We start from the raw sequence: 19,236 nt of genomic DNA, 5'->3' as shown, positions 1-19,236 counted from the left end.
TCTGCTGTCACCTGAGTTTTTGATCTTAGCCATTCTGACTGGGGTGAGGTGGGATCTCAGGGTTGTTTTGATTTGCATTTCCCTGATGACTAAGGTTGTTGAACATTTCTTTAGGTGCTTCTCAGTCATTCGGTATTCCTCAGCCGAGAAATCTTTGCCTAGCTCTATACTTCATTTTTTAATAGGGCTATTTGATTCTCTAAAGTGTAATTTCTTGAAATATATATAATATATATATAGAGAGAGAGCATAAGCCATTGGTGTTCTGTTTAGGAAATTTCCCCCTGTGCCTTTGTGTTCGAGGCTCTTCCCCCACTTTTTCTTCTATTAGTTTCAGTGTGTCTGGTTTTATGTGGAGGTCTTTGATCCACTTGGACTTGAGTTTTGTACAAGGAGATAAGAATGGGTCAATTTGCATTCTTCTACATGCTGACCTCCAGTTGAACCAGCATTATTTGTTCAAAATGCTATCTTTTTTCCCACTGGATGATTTTAGCTCCTTTGACAAAGATCACGTGACCATAGGTGTGTGGGTTCACTTCTGGGTCTTCAATTCTATTCCACTGATCTCCCTGCCTACATTCTACATTTCTAATGTAAACTGTTTTATACTTTCCTGAGCAACATAGGTCACATCTACCTTTTATCCCAAAATTTTCAATAAACAAACACAATTGGCCAAATGTGTTTATTAATACTTATTAATATTTTCATCAACGCATACAAGAATAACTTCTTTTAAATTACCAAGCTCATACATGTGTTCAGAGAGAAATTCTAAGGTAAGCAAAACAAAAATGTGGACATGAAAGGCTCAACTAGAAAATTTTCCAGGAATGTGTTCTACCACATTTACAGGTGTGGCAACTGGAGATCTGACCCACAAAAGCAATGTGAGATGGGAAATGAGGTCACTTCAAATAAGCCTGTCAGCCAGCCTCTCTGGTCTCTAGCACTGCTGTAAATAGAGCTCGGAGAACACAAGATCAAATGAAATCGCCCCTTTCAAGGGTCCCTGATGTATGCCACAAAGCTTGTGGAATCAGTATTGTTCCCTTCAAACACAAAGAGGAGCATGTAAAAAGAGCATTTCAGGAATGAAAGATCCTTTCCTCTAGACAAGGAACTCTGCCATTTCCAAAAGGCTTTCATGTGTGGTGATGGTCTGACAAGATAAGAGCTTTCATACCATTTGACGGGTTGAATCTGTACGTCAGCAATGCTAAATAAACTCCACTACAGTATATGTTCCCCTGGCCTAGGAAGAGTAAACTGACTCTTTGTATCTGCACTGCATCTAAAACCACTCTAAGTAATATTGAATATAGATCTTATTATCTTAAAAATGTTCATCAAGTATATAAAATAGAAATTCCTTGTCAAAGGGGTAAAGCTCTTATTTCTTTTTCTTTTAAATACTGAAAAACACACTCGACTTGTAAAATACTGAGAGTTTTAAGCAGAGGGTTCACAGTTGTTTCATTAGAACACATGACAGATGGCATACATCACATACATTTTAAAAGGATTATGTCATCCAAGAAGTGGGATGAGGCCCCAACAATCAGTCCTCCTCATTGCCCAGAAACCTCGGGATGAACTCAGTCCATGGTTCCAGTGACAGCCTTAGTGCATCTTTAACTTCCTTCTCATCCCTAAAACTGGGTTAATAATTTCCATCTATACATCAAAGAATTTGCATGAATTAGTGTTATCATTTAACAAAGAATATTGAACACATGCTTTCACAAAGGTTTTGTACTAAGGCTGACATAATTTATGGCCTCTTGGAATGTGCAATATGGCATCACAATAGAGAAAGCCAAGAGTTCCATGGCAGCATTTAACCATAGGTGCTTGAGGAGACACGAGGACGATCAGTAAAGGCAGTCTTCAAGAATACGCAGGAATGGCCAGGCGACGGGGAGGGGTGAGGATCAAGGGAAACAGACTGTAGGGAAGTAGTCCCTCTTATAATGGAGGAGGGATGTCCATGAGGAAGGCGAAACAGCTGGGCTAACCTCAGAATGTTCAGTGGGTTAGTATAAGACACCGGAGGGGAAAAGAACAGATCTGAAATCCAATCATACGGAGCCTTGAAGGCTGTGAGAAAGACACCAGCCAACCTAAAATCAGCGGGAAGCCACTCGCTCATGAAATTCTTCAATACAGATTGATTTGATTATATACAATGATACAAAACAAACTGTTTCTGGGAGTGGAAATCTGCCTTCTGAAAATGGAAAAAACGATGAAACTTCTAACCACTGCACATCAGCATCATTAGTGCTGTTCATGGTAAGAGGGCAGGGCAGGGAGTGGAGATGGGCTGACATACAGGCATGGTATGAAGGACGGGTATGACCTGAGTTCATGGCAGGGGGGTCTCACTGAAGAGAGGACGTCTTGGGTAAAGGCTGGGAAAGAGGACACTGATGGATGTCAAAACAGCAGCATAACTTGAAGGGGTGGAATACAGGCCAGAGAAAGAGGTATGAGAGAAAAAGCCAGAGAGTTAAGAGGGAACCAGATAGTTTATACTCCCGTAGAGAAACTATCTTTAAGAAATGGGACAGTTTTCAGGAGAAGAATTACATGGTTTGCATGTCACTCCTAACTGAAGAGCTCTACTCTGGCTAATGTGATGCCAGACAGTAGAGAACCCCAGTAGAGAGTGACTGCAGTAATCCAAGCCTGAGAGAGTGGGGTGAGCAGCACTGAGGGGTAAGAAGCCAGCAGTTTCGATCTTTGTGCCAGTGCCAACAATATCTTCTTAATGGATAGAATGAACAAATAAAGAAAAATGGAAGCTGATTTAATGAGGAATCCTGGTCTCCTCAGTTGAAAAGACAATGCTATTTGCTAACCTCAATGAGGCAGCCTAGGAAGAAGAGGGATTCTGAACAGCCTTGGCCAGCAGCTGCCCTTTATATACGCTACTCTCAGGCCGTCTAGGGAAACAGACCAGTAAGTACCTAGCGAGCGAGACTGGAGTTCAGATGGAAATGGCATTAAAAATCCATGGTCCTGAAGCTGATAACCAGGGATGGCATGTAGCTATAGAGCTAAACGTAAGTCCAGGGCACTCTGGCATTCAGATGGTGACAGGAAATGAGGAAAGAAAGAAGGAAACTGTCAACAGTGTGGTACATGGTAGGAAGGAGGAGGAAGGTTTGAGATATCCTAGGAGGGAAGGGAGACAAGCCTATCCCAGAGGTGTCAGCAGATGTTCCCAGAGGTGAAGGTGAGCTGAGAACCTGCCCCTGATTCGGGAACAGAGAGGACCATTCACTCTGCTAAGAACATTTAATACAAGGGTGAGATCACGGTCGCTTTAAGGGTTTTAAATGGAGCAAGACATCATTTAAAAAGAATACCAAAGTAGCAGTAGGAGGCTTGGGGGAAACCATAAAAAACCATCCTCATCTTTCAGAACAGCTGAACTTAGGCTGTAGGGATACAGATGGCCAGACACACACTATTTGATTCAAATGACTCAGCGGGGAGACCAATGACTTTGAACGTGACTCTTGGAGACAGAGTCCCTACTGGATATTTATGTATGACAGTGATGCTTCTCACATGGGCAACTCCGTATAACACAGTCCACGCTGAAGGGTAGAATAGATTTATCTAACTGGTGAACGACACACTGAAGTGTCATTACCAAGGGCAGATGCTTACAGTTAGAAATTAGAAACAGAATTGTCAAAGTTTCTTATTGTGGCAAATTTAATAAACGTATTGAACATCAACTGTATGTCATTATGGAGTTAGGGGTTACAGAGAAGAGGATTCACACCCTGGGGGATAGGCCTGATAGGCACATGGGCTTGGGTTCAACCTCTAGCAACACAAAACAAAAACGTATTACAAAGAACGTCTACTGAGAACCTTCCACGCTCCAGGCCCTGTAGAAAGACGTTGCTGTTGGTACCTGACTCGCCATTTTAATTTCCATTATGAGCTGTATGGATTCTTGGCTTTACGTACCATTCTAAGCACTAAGTAACACACACCCAACTAGGAACTATGCGGAAGTCACGATTTACTCATGACAGCAAATTTACTTTTAAAAGTTTTAAAAATAATTATCTTTTAATTTGTTTTATTGCGGTTTATAAAGAAACCACAGGGCTACAGGGAAAGCTCTGTAGATAGACGTTGCTTGTCAAGCTAACGACCTGAGTTCCCTTCCCAGAACCCACAGAATGGAAGGAGAGAAATGATTCCCCTAAGTTGTCCTCTGACCTCCATGCACACCAGGGTGCATGCATATACTCACACAATAATAAATCAATGTGATAACAACTTGAAAACACAATGGGTTGATTTGTTTAGGATTTACTTGTTTAGGGTTCATCAAGAACAATTTAATTCAGAAAGGTTACTACTTAGGAGCGGTCAGCCAAACTTACAAAATTTCGCTATGAAACTTTCTTGTAAGTAATGTTGTCAGAAACACAAATGAACTACCAAATGTCAAGTTTGCATAAAGCCTATGTTTATTCTTAACATAGGAATACATAATGATAATTGAACTTAATTTAGATGCTAATTGAAAGCCATTTCTCCTCTATTCAAGTCATGCTTTCTAATTTCGGTTTAACCATAGCAACCTCAGACAGAAGGTCATTTTATATAAGTAAAAATAACTGTGAACTTCTTTTTTTTTTTTATTAACTTGAGTATTTCTTATATACATTTCAAGTGTTATTCCCTTTCCCGGTTTCCGGGCAAACATCCCCCTCCCTCCTCCCCTTCCTTATGGGTGTTCCCCTCCCAACCCTCCCCCCATTGCAGCCCTCCCCCCATAGTCTAGTTCACCTGGGGTTCAGTCTTAGCAGGACCCAGGGCTTCCCCTTCCACTGGTGCTCTTACTAGGATATTCATTGCTACCTATGGGGTCAGAGTCCAGGGTCAGTCCATGTATAGTCTTTAGGTAGTGACTTAGTCCCTGGAAGCTCTGGTTGCTTGACACTGTTGTACTTTTGGGGTCTTGAGCCCCTTCAAGCTCTTCCAGTTCTTTCTCTGATTCCTTCAACGGGGAACCTATTCTCAGTTCAGTGGTTTGCTGCTGGCATTCGCCTCTGTATTTGCTGTATTCTGGCTGTGTCTCTCAGGAGCGATCTACATCCGGCTCCTGTCGGTCTTCACTTCTTTGCTTCATCCATCTTGTCTAATTGGGTGGCTGTATATGTATGGGCCACATGTGGGGCAGGCTCTGAATGGGTGTTCCTTCAGTCTCTGTTTTAATCTTTGCCTCTCCCTTCCCTGCCAAGGGTATTCTTTTTCCTCATTTAAAGAAGGAGTGAAGCATTCATATTTTGATCATCAGTCTTGAGTTTCGTTTGTTCTAGGGATCTAGGGTAATTCAAGCATTTGGGCTAATAGCCACTTATCAATGAGTGCATACCATGTATGTCTTCCTGTGATTGGGTTAGCTCACTCAGGATGATATTTTCCAGTTCCAACCATTTGCCTACGAATTTCATGAACTCGTTTTTGATAGCTGAGTAATATTCCATTGTGTAGATGTACCACATTTTCTGTATCCATTCCTCTGTTGAAGGGCATCTGGGTTCTTTCCAGTTTCTGGCTATTATAAATAAGGCTGCGATGAACATAGTGGAGCACGTGTCTCTTTTATATGTTGAGGCATCATTTGGGTATATGCCCAAGAGAGGTATAGCTGGATCCTCAGGCAGTTCAATGTCCAATTTTCTGAGGAACCTCCAGACTGATTTCCAGAATGGTTGTACCAGTCTGCAATCCCACCAACAATGGAGGAGTGTTCCTCTTTCTCCACATCCTCGCCAGCATCTGCTGTCACCTGAGTTTTTGATCTTAGCCATTCTCACTGGTGTGAGGTGAAATCTCAGGGTTGTTTTGATTTGCATTTCCCTTATGACTAAAGATGTTGAACATTTCTTTAGGTGTTTCTCAGCCATTCGGCATTCCTCAGCTGTGAATTCTTTGTTTAGCTCTGAACCCCATTTTTTAATAGGGTTATTTGTTTCCCTGCGGTCTAACTTCTTGAGTTCTTTGTATATTTTGGATATAAGACCTCTATCTGTTGTAGGATTGGTAAAGATCTTTTCCCAATCTGTTGGTTGCCGTTTTGTCCTAACCACAGTGTCCTTTGCCTTACAGAAGCTTTGCAGTTTTATGAGATCCCATTTGTTGATTCTTGATCTTAGAGCATAAGCCATTGGTGTTTTGTTCAGGAAATTTTTTCCAGTGCCCATGTGTTCCAGATGATTCCCTAGTTTTTCTTCTATTAGTTTGAGTGTGTCTGGTTTGATGTGGAGGTCCTTGATCCACTTGGACTTAAGCTTTGTACAGGGTGATAAGCATGGATCGATCTGCATTCTTCTACATGTTGCCCTCCAGTTGAACCAGCACCATTTGCTGAAAATGCTATCTTTTTTCCATTGGATGGTTTTGGCTCCTTTGTCAAAAATCAAGTGACCATAGGTGTGTGGGTTGATTTCTGGGTCTTCAATTCTATTCCATTGGTCTATCTGTCTGTCTCTGTACCAATACCATGCAGTTTTTATCACTATTGCTCTGTAATACTGCTTGAGTTCAGGGATAGTGATTCCCCCTGAAGTCCTTTTATTGTTGAGGATAGCTTTAGCTATCCTGGGTTTTTTGTTATTCCAGATGAATTTGCAAATTGTTCTGTCTAACTCTTTGAAGAATTGGATTGGTATCTTGATGGGGATTGCATTGAATCTGTAGATTGCTTTTGGTAAAATGGCCATTTTTACTATATTAATCCTGCCAATCCATGAGCATGGGAGATCTTTCCATCTTCTGAGGTCTTCTTCAATTTCTTTCCTCAGTGTCTTGAAGTTCTTATTGTACAGATCTTTTACTTGCTTGGTTAAAGTCACACCGAGGTACTTTATTTGGGTCTATTATGAAGGGTGTCGTTTCCCTAATTTCTTTCTCGGCTTGTTTCTCTTTTGTATAGAGGAAGGCAACTGATTTATTTGAGTTAATTTTACACCCAGCCACTTTGCTGAAGTTGTTTATCAGCTTTAGTAGTTCTCTGGTGGAACTTTTGGGATCACTTAAATATACTATCATGTCATCTGCAAATAGTGATATTTTGACCACTTCTTTTCCGATCTGTATCCCCTTGATCTCCTTTTGTTGTCTGATTGCTCTGGCTAGAACTTCAAGAACTATATTGAATAAGTAGGGAGAGAGTGGGCAGCCTTGTCTAGTCCCTGATTTTAGTGGGATTGCTTCAAGTTTCTCTCCATTTAGTTTAATGTTAGCAACTGGTTTGCTGTATATGGCTTTTACTATGTTTAGGTATGGGCCTTGAATTCCTATTCTTTCCAGGACCTTTATCATGAAGGGGTGTTGAATTTTGTCAAATGCTTTCTCAGCATCTAATGAAATGATCATGTGGTTCTGTTCTTTCAGTTTGTTTATATAATGGATCACGTTGATGGTTTTCCGTATATTAAACCATCCCTGCATGCCTGGGATGAAGCCTACTTGATCATGGTGGATGATTGTTTTGATGTGCTCTTGAATTCGGTTTGCCAGAATTTTATTGAGTATTTTTGCGTCGATATTCATAAGGGAAATTGGTCTGAAGTTCTCTTTCTTTGTTGTGTCTTTGTGTGGTTTAGGTATAAGAGTAATTGTGGCTTCGTAGAAGGTATTCGGTAGTGCTCCATCTGTTTCAATTTTGTGGAATAGTTTGGATAATATTGGTATGAGGTCTTCTATGAAGGTTTGATAGAATTCTGCACTAAACCCGTCTGGACCTGGGCTCTTTTTGGTTGGTAGACCTTTAATGACTGCTTCTATTTCCTTAGGAGTTATGGGGTTGTTTAACTGGTTTATCTGTTCCTGATTTAACTTCGATACCTGGTATCTGTCTAGGAAATTGTCCATTTCCTGAAGATTTTCAAGTTTTGTTGAATATATAGGTTTTTATAGTAAGATCTGATGATTTTTTGAATTTCCTCCGAATCTGTAGTTATGTCTCCCTTTTCATTTCTGATTTTGTTAATTTGGACGCACTCTCTGTGTCCTCTCGTTAGTCTGGCTAAGGGTTTATCTATCTTGTTGATTTTCTCAAAGAACCAACTTTTGGTTCTGTTGATTCTTTCTATGGTCCTTTTTGTTTCTACTTGGTTGATTTCAGCTCTGAGCTTGATTATTTCCTGCCTTCTACTCCTCCTGGGTGTATTTGCTTCTTTTTGTTCTAGAGCTTTTAGGTGTGCTGTCAAGCTGCTGACATATGCTCTTTCCTGTTTCTTTCTGCAGGCACTCAGCACTATGAGTTTTCCTCTTAGCACAGCTTTCATTGTGTCCCATAAGTTTGGGTATGTTGTACCTTCATTTTCATTAAATTCTAAAAAGTTTTTAATTTCTTTCTTTATTTCTTCCTTGACCAGGTTATCATTGAGTAGAGCATTGTTCAATTTCCACGTATATGTGGGCATTCTTCCCTTATTGTTATTGAAGACCAGTTTTAGGCCATGGTGGTCCGATAGCACGCATGGGATTATTTCTATCTTTCTGTACCTGTTGAGGCCCGTTTTTTGACCAATTATATGGTCAATTTTGGAGAAAGTACCATGAGGAGCTGAGAAGAAGGTATATCCTTTTGCTTTAGGATAGAATGTTCTATAAATATCCGTTAAGTCCATTTGGCTCATGACTTCTCTTAGTCTGTCTACATCACTGTTTAATTTCTGTTTCCATGATCTGTCCATTGATGAGAGTGGGGTGTTGAAATCTCCCATTATTATTGTGTGAGGTGCAATGTGTGTTTTGAGCTTTAGTAAGGTTTCTTTTACGTATGTAGGTGCCCTTGTATTTGGGGCATAGATACTTAGGATTGAGAGTTCATTTTGGTGGATTTTTCCTTTGATGAATATGAAGTGTCCTTCCTTATCTTTTTTGATGACTTTTAGTTGGAAATTGATTTTATTTGATATTAGAATGGCTACTCCAGCTTGCTTCTTCTGACCATTTGCTTGGAAAGTTGTTTTCCAGCCTTTCACTCTGAGGTAGTGTCTGTCTTTGTCTCTGAGGTGTGTTTCCTGTAGGCAGCAGAATGCAGGGTCCTCGTTGCGTATCCAGTTTGTTAATCTATGTCTTTTTATTGGGGAGTTGAGGCCATTGATATTGAGAGATATTAAGGAATAGTGATTATTGTTTCCCTTTATATTCATATTTGGATGTGAGGTTATGTTTGTGTGCTTTCATTCTCTTTGTTTTGTTGCCAAGACGATTAGTTTCTTGCTTCTTCTAGGGTATAGCTTGCCTCCTTATGTTGGGCTTTACCCTTTATTATCCTTTGTAGTGCTGGATTTGTAGAAAGATATTGTGTAAATTTGGTTTTGTCATGGAATATCTTGGTTTCTCCATCAATGTTAATTGAGAGTTTTGCTGGATAGAGTAACCTGGGCTGGCATTTGTGTTCTCTTAGGGTCTGTATGACATCAGTCCAGGATCTTCTGGCCTTCATAGTTTCTGGCGAGAAGTCTGGTGTGATTCTGATAGGTCTCCCTTTATATGTTACTTGACCTTTTTCCCTTACTGCTTTTAATATTCTTTCTTTATTTTGTGCGTTTGGTGTTTTGACAATTATGTGACGGGAGGTGTTTCTTTTCTGGTCCAATCTATTTGGAGTTCTGTAGGCTTCTTGTATGTCTATGGGTATCTCTTTTTTTAGGTTAGGGAAGTTTTCTTCTATGATTTTGTTGAAGATATTTACTGGACCTTTGAGCTGGGAGTCTTCACTCTCTTCTATACCTATTATCCTTAGGTTTGATCTTCTCATTGAGTCCTGGATTTCCTGTATGTTTTGGACCAGTAGCTTTTTCCGCTTTACATTATCTTTGACAGTTGAGTCAATGATTTCTATGGAATCTTCTGCTCCTGAGATTCTCTCTTCCATCTCTTGTATTCTGTTGGTGAAGCTTGTATCTACAGCTCCTTGTCTCTTCTTTTGGTTTTCTATATCCAGGGTTGTTTCCATGTGTTCTTTCTTGATTGCTTCTATTTCCATTTTTAATTCCTTCAACTGTTTGATTGTGTTTTCCTGGAATTCTTTCAGGGATTTTTGTGTCTCCTCTCTATGGGCTTCTACTTGTTTATTTATGTTTTCCTGGAATTCTTTCAGGGATTTTTGTGTCTCCTCTCTATGGGCTTCTACTTGTTTATTTATGTTTTCCTGGAATTCTTTCAGGCATTTTTGCAATTCCTCTCTGTAGGCTTCTACTTGTTCTCTAAGGGAGTTCTTCACGTCTTTCTTGAAGTCCTCCAGCATCATGATCAAAAATGATTTTGGAACTAGATCTTGCTTTTCTGGTGTGTTTGGATATTCCATGTTTGTTTTGATGGGAGAATTGGGCTCCGATGGTGCCATGTAGTCTTGGTTTCTGTTGCTTGGGTTCCTGCGCTTGCCTCTCGCCATCAGATTATCTCTAGTGTTACTTTGTTCTGCTATTTCTGACAGTGGCTAGACTGTCCTATAAGCCTGTGTGTCAGGAGTGCTGTAGACCTGTTTTCCTCTCTTTCAGTCAGTTATGGGGACAGAGTGTTCTGCTTTCGGGCGTGTAGTTTTTCCTCTCTACAGGTCTTCAGCTGTTCCTGTGGGCCTGTGTCTTGAGTTCACCAGGCAGCTTTCTTGCAGCAGAAAATTTGGTCTTACCTGTGGTCCCGAGGCTCAAGTTCGCTCGTGGGGTGCTGCCCACGGGCTCTCTGCAGCGGCAGCAACCAGGAAGACTTGTGCCGCCCCTTCCGGGAGCTTCAGTGCACCAGGGTTCCAGATGGTCTTTGGCTTTTTCCTCTGGCGTCCGAGATGTGTGTGCAGAGAGCAGTCTCTTCTGGTTTCCCAGGCTTGTCTGCCTCTCTGAAGGTTTAGCTCTCCCTCCCACGGGATTTGGGTGCAGAGCAACTGTGAACCTCTTATCAAAACTTCCGAAGAGGTTGTGTGAAAGGCATTAGTGCTACAGAGACCACGCAAACTGTTCCGTTGTTACACTGCTTTGCGTGCGACGGGAAAGCCGGATTAATTTTAATTGCAGGACATTGTGTAAGAAGTACATTAGAAGATTCTGCTTCTTCTAATTAAAAGCCATCATCATTATATTTAAAGAGGCAATTATAATACATTAAACCAGATTTCTGAGGAAATTAAGGGAAAAAAAGAAAAAAAAAAAAAAACCTGAACAAGAATAGAAGGGGAAGGAGAGTCTATGTTTAGTCACTTCGGGGAAGTGAGGACTTTTTCTCAGAGCCAAAGGGAAGGCTGCTAGGCCTGAGTGATGTCATCAGCACCATGACCATAGATGCAGAGGGCATCTGACTAGAAGGCAGTCCGACCATCTTTACATGCTCAACAATAAGGGCAAAAGAGACTAGCCAGTTTCAAATGGGCAAGTTCCTAGACTTGTTTCATAAAGTCGATATCCGGAAATAGGTGAACTGCACCTCTCTCTGGTAAGAAAAAAAAAAGCTACAGTTGTAGACATGCATTCCTGACTTATTTCAGGTTACTTTACTCACAGAGGCAAACGTCTATGAAAATAAAAACAGCAGCAACAAAGCACCTGCTGTCACTCACACCCCCCGGCTGGGAACGATGAGGAAGCCATGTTTACTTATGGCAGCAAGTTAATTTAAAAATCTTAACAATAATTATCTATTCTTAGTTAAGGTCTACTTCTTATATTGGGTTATAAAGGAACATTGGCACCACTCTTCAAGTCCTCTTGCCTCTGCCATTTGCATGGCTTGTCCGATCTTAGAAATTTAGGCTTGACAGCAGCAAACCACTGAACTGAGAACAGGACCCCCATTGAAGGAGTCTTAGAAAGGACTGAAAGAGCTTGAAGGGGCTCAAGACCCCATATGAACAACAATGCCAAGCAACCAGAGCTTCCAGGGACTAAGCCACTACCTAAAGACTATACATGGACTGACCCTGGACTCTGACCTCATAGGTAGCAATGAATAGCCTAGTAAGGGCACCAGTGGAAGGGGAAGCCCTTGGTCCTGCCAAGACTGAACCCCCAGTGAACGTGAGTGTTGGGGGGAGAGCGGTAATGGAGGGAGGATGGGGAGGGGAACACCGATACAGAAGGGGAGGGGGAGGGTTTAGGGGGATGTTGGCCCGGAAACCCGGAAAGAGAATAACAATCGAAATGTAAATAAGAAATACCCAAGTTAATAAAGATGGAGGGAAAAAAAAGAAATTTAGGCTTGAAATGGTACGTACGTAAAGCCTAGAAGCTGTACAGTTTACAAGGAAAATTAAAATTAGATATCAAGTATGAACAGCACATTGTCCCACAGGACCTGGTGCACGGAAGGAACTCAACAGATGTTCCTTTTAATAGGCTTTGGGTTTTGTTGCCAGGGATTGAACCCAGGCTGGTGAGCCTACAGGTAGGCGCTCTATCAGTAAGCATACGTGCAGCCCCTCAATAAATGCTCTTAATGAATGAAGACGGGGCAAATGGTAAACGCAAAAGAGAGCTGCCTCTTTATTTCTACAAAATATTATAAATCTACATTTAGCCGATAGGACATGGTTCATGAAAAGTCTGGTTATATCAATACATTATATTACTCAAGGTTCACCACTTTATTGAAAACCTAATCTGGTGACAGAGCCTTAAATTCTAACCTATTCACTGCTGACACCTGCCCTCTGGGCCACACCTGCCCTCTGGGCCACGCCTGCCCTCTGGGCCACGCCTCTAAGCCAGCTCACAGGTTCTGTCTGCTTTAAAACACTGGTGCTAATTTTCACACTGGAATCAATTATTACTGCAGCTGTCAGTTAAAAAGCGTTCACATCTGTACTTATTAGATATTAATATTCCTAAAGGTTTATCAATTCTTGTTACTAATAATGTCTTGTATAAATTATTTTTTTTATCATTTTTTGTTCTTTAAATTACGAAGTCGGGTACATGTCAAAATCTTGCCTGAACCACCTGATTTTCTAATAAGAACCCAACGTTTATTAGCTCACCTATAAAGCAGTATGGTGAAAAATTTCCTCGGGCAGAGTTAGCCTCAATAAATATAATTATAGTAAGTGGCTGCTCAAATAACCTCCTAGGTCTTAAAATAGTTCTGAATTTCAACAAGATAGTGAGGCAGGATTGGTTCTACAGGGCATGGCATACAGCTCATTCCCACGGTAAGACTATCACATGACTTCGCCTCAGCAGCGGCCACAGAAGTCTTCCAAGCAAGTCTGTCTGCTTCGAAGACACAACGTGTAGTTCTCTCAAACGTCAGGGTGCAATGTTAGAAGTCTTACTCACGGATTTGCTTATTCTCCTTCGGCAACTGGATTCTGTTGGTTTGGCTGCTGCCTTCCAGGACAAACACAAAGCTTTTAACTTCTTTATCAAACTCCTAGGAACAAAGTGAAAACAGTAGTAGTTGAAGCATATACTATTTGACTTCTACTGCAAATCAACAGGAAAGAGTCTGTCTCTAGCCTGCCCCTCCCTCTCTCTCTCTCTCTCTCTCTCTCTCTCTCTCTCTCTCTCTCTCTCTCTCTCTCTTCCAAGAGACTTAAAAACAGACTCACACTTTGATGATGCTTTTCCCCCCAAGACTTCCTGTGGATGGAACAGAAAACCACACCAACCATATGGCTAATTTCTTATTGTGTGAAAACATCATTCCAAATGGAAATGGAAAAAACAAAGTTCTCCACTGCGGGGACTCCAAAGCCACTCCTCTGGTTTGGGGTAGAGCTGTTTCTTGCTTCTTGTGTGCACGGCTGATTACCGCTCCATGCCACACCATGGCAGAAGAAAGTACCTGACCAGTGCTGAGTTCACACTAACACGTTCTCTGCTTTCAGGACCAGCTCCAGTGGAATTATGTGTTACTCACATCTCCCGTGACTTTGAAAATTACACGTATGACTTACTTAAAAACAAATATAAGTTAAAATGTAATCATTAAGCCTATCTAGGAGAGAGGACTAGGCAGAGAAGAGCACTTGTTCTTCTAGAAGACCCAAGTTCAGTTCCCGGCACCCGCCCTGGACGGCTCACAACCACCTAGGCATCTGGGGGATCAGATGCTGTCTTCTCACCTCCTTGGGCACATACAGACCCGTGTCATATTCACACGAACACACATGTAAACATAAAAATAAATCTCCTTTAAAAAGAACTCTGCATTAAATAAGTCCACGCAGTGTTGTTATAGCATCCCCTCTGCGTTTGCAATGAACATTCATGCACCGAATGCATTATTAATTTTACTTATTCGCACACTGGGCCTGTATTTAGATCTTTTCAGCGGTTTATCCAAATTTTCAACATAGCTACAAAACACTTATACGCTAATCTGCACCCAACTCGTCAAACTTAATCGCTTCCTAGTGGGACCGGCAGGTCTCTCAGTTCCTGTTACAAGGAGTCCGTTGGACTACGCCCTCTGCCTGAATGCTCTTCTGTGCCCCAGCCTCATTTGGTTGCTCTTAGCACTTGCGTTAGTTATTCTGGTGATAGCATATCCATCAACCGAAAGCCAAGCAGTATTTATCTTAAGATCAGGGTTTTAAAGGTTTTAATACAAAGTTCCTTGGGCCCATGAGCCTGGGCAAAATAGTATAGGGGCAGCGTCATTGGTGAAAGTGCTTCTTCATGGCAGACAGGAAGCAAGGTAAGGAATGGAAACCTAGGGCCAAGGATAACCTTCAAATGCCCAGCCCCTAGATCTTGACCCTATCTCCCAAAGTTTCTACAACCTCTTCAAAGAGCACCAGGTTGGGACCAAGTATTCAAACATAGGAGCCTGTGGGGATACATTTATATTTAAACCACATCAGGGCTCAGGGCCATTTACCTGGGAAAGGCTCCCCTGACTTCCCTGGTGCATACTCGCTAAGGCCAGCTAAACAATTTTCATCCTTGTCCTTCTGTGCCTTAATGTTTCCACCTATGAGAGGGGCACGTGGTTATCCATCTCACTTAGTTATTTACCTTATAGAACATTGTGTAATGTGTTTAATGTTAATGCTTAACAACTATGAAACACTTAATGGTAGCTTAAATTTCATCTATAGATATTCTTATTCTTCCCTTGAAGGCTTTCGTCTCTTGCTTCTAAACGAGAGAAAAGGATACAGATGGAGACACGTGAGGTGTAGTTGTAACAGGCGGGACTGGCTTCCACCTGATTTTGAAAGGTGTCAGTTTCTGGTGAGTGAGAAGGGCATGTGCCGGTGTGGGATGGGATTGAAAATAGGCAGTTTGGTGGTGGGAAAGCAAAGGTAACAGGAAAAGCTCATTTTGGGGACTGACAAAAACACAACGGGATAGTTTTCTGGACTATTAGGGTTGGATTTATAGGTTGTCAATCTGAAAGGCCATAGGTATTTTCCCCAAAAGTATTGAGACACCTAGACACAGGCAAAAGAACGACGAGGGGTCTGACAAGGGCTAGCTAGGCCAGTGTCATGAAAGGATAAAGCAAAGGCTTTCAAGGTCCTTACTGGAAAGTGACTGGCACACATTAGTGGAGAGATAGAGAACTCAGAGGCAGTAACTAAACCTGACATGAAGGGAAACAGAAGAGAATGTGGCCTGAAGGTCCCAATCAGACTGAAGAACAAACATGGGGAAGACCTGAACAAGTGACCTTAAGAATCAAAGACTGGGCTGGGAGAAAGATGTCTCTGTGTCTCACTTGGTAATTTCAGGGGTCCCGCTGTTTGTGGCGATGAAGTAGAGGCTGGGGTAGGAAGGGTAAGTCTGCAGTAGAACGGAGGAGGGCATTAGAGATAATGAAACCAGGAAACCAAGAGGCCCAGGGCTCAGAGAGATTTTCTGACATCAAGGTCAGCTAAAATGATGGAGCAGGACCTAGAAGACACAAAGCAGTCACATGCCACTTGGCAGTCTTAAGCAGCTAAGGAGCCGATGACACAAAAACCTTTGAGGGTGAAGGGACGAGAAAACCAGTTCTGATGTCTGACTGAAGCCTCTTTGTTCTATAACCTTCCCTCATATGTCTTCCCAGGATTGGACTCTTAATTTCTAACACTTACTTTCCAGATCACAGATGGACTGCCCAAGATCTTCCACTTTGCTCCAGGATTTTTCCCCTGAGCGCTAAAAATTTCAACAAATGCGCCTCCCTGGAAAATAAGAACGAGAGATGGAGAGTGAAAGACAATGCTATGGGAGAAATTGTATCCACCACAAGGAGACTAAAACCAGTGCTCCAGCCATCTGCCAGTTAACAGATGTGGGAAGAAACATTATCCCGGATTTTATGTTTATATTATACCTTGACTATATACAAGCCACAACCATTGTGATTTGGGTCACCTTAGCAGTGAATTAGTAGGGAATCCACTTTTAAAAACATGATAAACATCGATTGTGCCACAGAAACATTACAGATGGGGCTCACTGACTTCACATGTACAGTATGGATCAGATCTACAAAGTAGTCTAAAAATACAAGTGTAAAGGGCTCAACCTCAACTTGTGAACTAAGCCGATAAATTCTTATCATTATGCATGAATATAAACTTAGCAGTCATACTGACTGGGGCTCAATCCATACTTTCTTTTTAACTTTCTGAATTTGGAGTTACTTAATGTCCGGATTTTTCCATCTGTCAAATGAGTTGCTGGATCATACAGGCTAGCAAACATATATCAAGGACAATACCTGGCATAAAGGCATAATAGTGCCATCGAAGATTATCCACTAGAAGGGACATAGCTCAGACCCATTCTTAGCAAGGCCCAGAAAGGACTGAGGTAAATGGAGGGGGTTCTTACTGAACATCCCTGCAATATCTCTTAAATAAAACAGGAGGCAAGAGGAAGAACAAAGAGTATTTTCCATAGAGTGCTTGTTACCTTCTATAAACTCAAGACCACAAAGTCATACTAATGTAAAAATGCTAAAGATAGTTCTAACTGTCCATATACTCTGCTCATAAAAAAATGGGGGAATTAAATGATTGTCTCCGAGGAAGAATTTATTGCAAAATTTGAGAAGCTAAAGATGAAGACTAAATATGGCTTGAATTACAAGGAACATATGAAAAAAAAAAACTGGGTTTGTGTGTGTGTATGTGTGTGTGTGTGTGTGTGTGTGTGTGTGTGTATGAAAACTTACTACCTTTTTCCCTCAAGCACATATTTTTGCCTCTGACATCCAATTTCTTCCTCTTATTATTTGTAAAACTGTAAATGCTACTGCTTCTAAGGGCAGGCTTTTTTTTTTTTTCTATAAATCTTTAGTTTGAGCCAGCTGGGTTTATAACCAATCTTTCCCCCCACTTTTCCTATGTTTTCCAAATGGCCTACAGTAGGCATTTGTTATTTCATAACTTTATACTTGATCTACATGAAGTGAGACTAAACGAAATTTATTCTAAACCATAGAATACATTTCTTTTTTTTTTTTTTTTGGTTCTTTTTTTCGGAGCTGGGGACCGAACCCAGGGCCTTGCGCTTCCTAGGTAAGCGCTCTACCACTGAGCTAAATCCCCAGCCCCTAGAATACATTTCTAAAACCAGGCCAAAGAACTGCACACAGTGCTTTCAGGACAAGTTCCGAACTAAGAGTTAGAGCCCACGGAATGGGCTCTCTGACAATATTCTTAATAGGGAAGTGAAGATGCTATACAGACTGCTAATTCCAAGACGAGTACAGGAGACCTAGGGCAGGAGAGCTGGTGCAGGAAGCCATCCATTGGACAAGGTGACTGAACTCTCGGACGCAGCCTGTCCAAACGCATTCCTTGGATGACTTGCTTAGGAGTTGTTTTAAAAAGTAGACTAGCCCCATCTACACATCTTCATTCTCGAGATTTAGAGGGAGGGTCAGGAAATCTGTATTTCTGTAAGTATTCACCAGTTAATCCTGATGTATCCCCAAGTTGGAGAGTCACAAACAGGAAAAAGAACACAGCACATGTGCTAACTTTAATTCTGGGTTTAAAAGGATTCATTCTGGAATTCATCCATTCACTTTTCTATTTAGCTCCGAGATACCAGAGGGCATCAACAGTGAAAACCCCAGGTGGTTAACTACTCAAGATTCTGATTCCGGGTGTGTGGAGTGGAAGAAGGTCATGACCTGCTCTGTGATCAGAAACACTGATTCTGCACTGGAAAGCACTGAGCTGGAGCGTGCATACCTCAAGGTCACCACAACTTATCCACTAATTATTTTTTATCCCCGGAGTGGAGGCTTCACACCCAGAACGTGGGCCAGCTCACCCCGGAGGAGGAAACCAGACAGTGCGGAAGCCCTTTTGGGTTACCTGGTACTCATTTTTGAACATTCCCGCAGAGGGCCCTGGGTTTGGCAGGCAGAGTTTGCCGGCTGGAGATGGACCGGCAGAGCTGGCTCTGTGCCCGCTGGCTCGGGCTCGCCTCGGTACCTCGCGCCTGCAGTCAGCTGAGCCTCCAGCCGCCGACCCGCGCCATGGTGGTCCCGGCTCGGGGAGCCGCGGCAGGGATGGCACAGCGGCCTGCGGGCTCCGCCGACAGAGTGACTGTGTGTAACCTACGTGACCGCCCAGCAGCCACCTCCGGGGACAAACCGACCGCGCCCGCGGGAACCGCGCAGCCCGCTCCGGGGCTTTGCTGCTGCACCCATTGGCTCCCCGGAGGCGCCTGCGCACTAAGCACTTCAGAGTGCTTTCCCTCCGGCTTGGCTGAGCCGTTGCCCAGGCAACTGAGGGGCTTGTTCACCTGTAACAGCTTGTAACTCATCTAAAAAAGCGTAGGGTTATCTAATCCAGGGTCTAACTCGGATCTTGTATCTCCACACCAGCTCTAAGTATTGTAAACTCTGGTAACTGTTGTTTGGTCAGGTGGTCTTTGGTTTCTATCCTCCCATACTTGAGAAATAGCAAAATATTAGTTTAGGAAGGGCTAGGAAGTGAGGGTGTTTATTCAAGGTCATTGAACCCTTTCAAAGGCTAAGGCGTCTTTAATGAAAGTAATGTATACTCAGGTGAGTGCTCCAGATACCATGCTGAAAGCTAGCTGGGGAAAAAAGAGGTCCTACCTGCACCGGGCTTACACATTGTGTGAGAAAGGCATGTAGGAGAAAATAATCCCGATTCTGGCTGAATGCCATGAACATAGATAGGGAACAGCACCGGAACAGAGTTTTAGTTTGCTATGGCTATTGTAAGAAGTTATCACCAAGTGGCTTGAGAATGAAAGAAATTTATTC

At 42.2% G+C, this 19,236-nt stretch overlaps 1 protein-coding gene and 1 long non-coding RNA gene across 11 annotated transcripts in view; one reads left to right on the top strand and one right to left on the bottom strand.

The window, feature by feature from the left end:
- Positions 1–18,602, bottom strand: part of Cfap20dc (CFAP20 domain containing) — a 236,499-nt gene extending 217,897 nt beyond the window's left edge. For 6 of the 10 annotated variants that reach the window (XR_015638066.1, XR_015638067.1, XR_015638068.1 and 3 more), the window contains exons 1-3: positions 18,314–18,585; positions 16,073–16,162; positions 13,323–13,416 (exon numbers count right to left, since the gene is read on the bottom strand). Coding sequence is in view for 6 of the 10 variants with exons in the window: in XM_087586014.1 (XP_087442140.1) it covers positions 13,323–13,416; positions 16,073–16,162; positions 18,314–18,334 (205 nt within the window). In the remaining 4 variants the exon portion in view is untranslated. 10 annotated transcript variants of the gene reach the window in all.
- Positions 1,810–16,341, top strand: LOC108353016 (uncharacterized). The gene is made up of 3 exons (XR_015638675.1): positions 1,810–2,298; positions 15,112–15,224; positions 16,080–16,341. It is a non-coding gene; the product is annotated as an uncharacterized LOC108353016 (long non-coding RNA).
- Positions 18,603–19,236: the final 634 nt, after the last annotated feature.

This window comes from Rattus norvegicus, chromosome 15 (assembly GCF_021556685.1).
Source record: "Rattus norvegicus strain SHRSP/BbbUtx chromosome 15, alternate assembly SHRSP_T2T, whole genome shotgun sequence".
Classification (NCBI taxonomy): Eukaryota; Metazoa; Chordata; class Mammalia; order Rodentia; family Muridae; genus Rattus; species Rattus norvegicus.
Note: the sequence above shows the minus strand (reverse complement) of the source record. Positions and strands in the feature narration are given on the sequence as shown.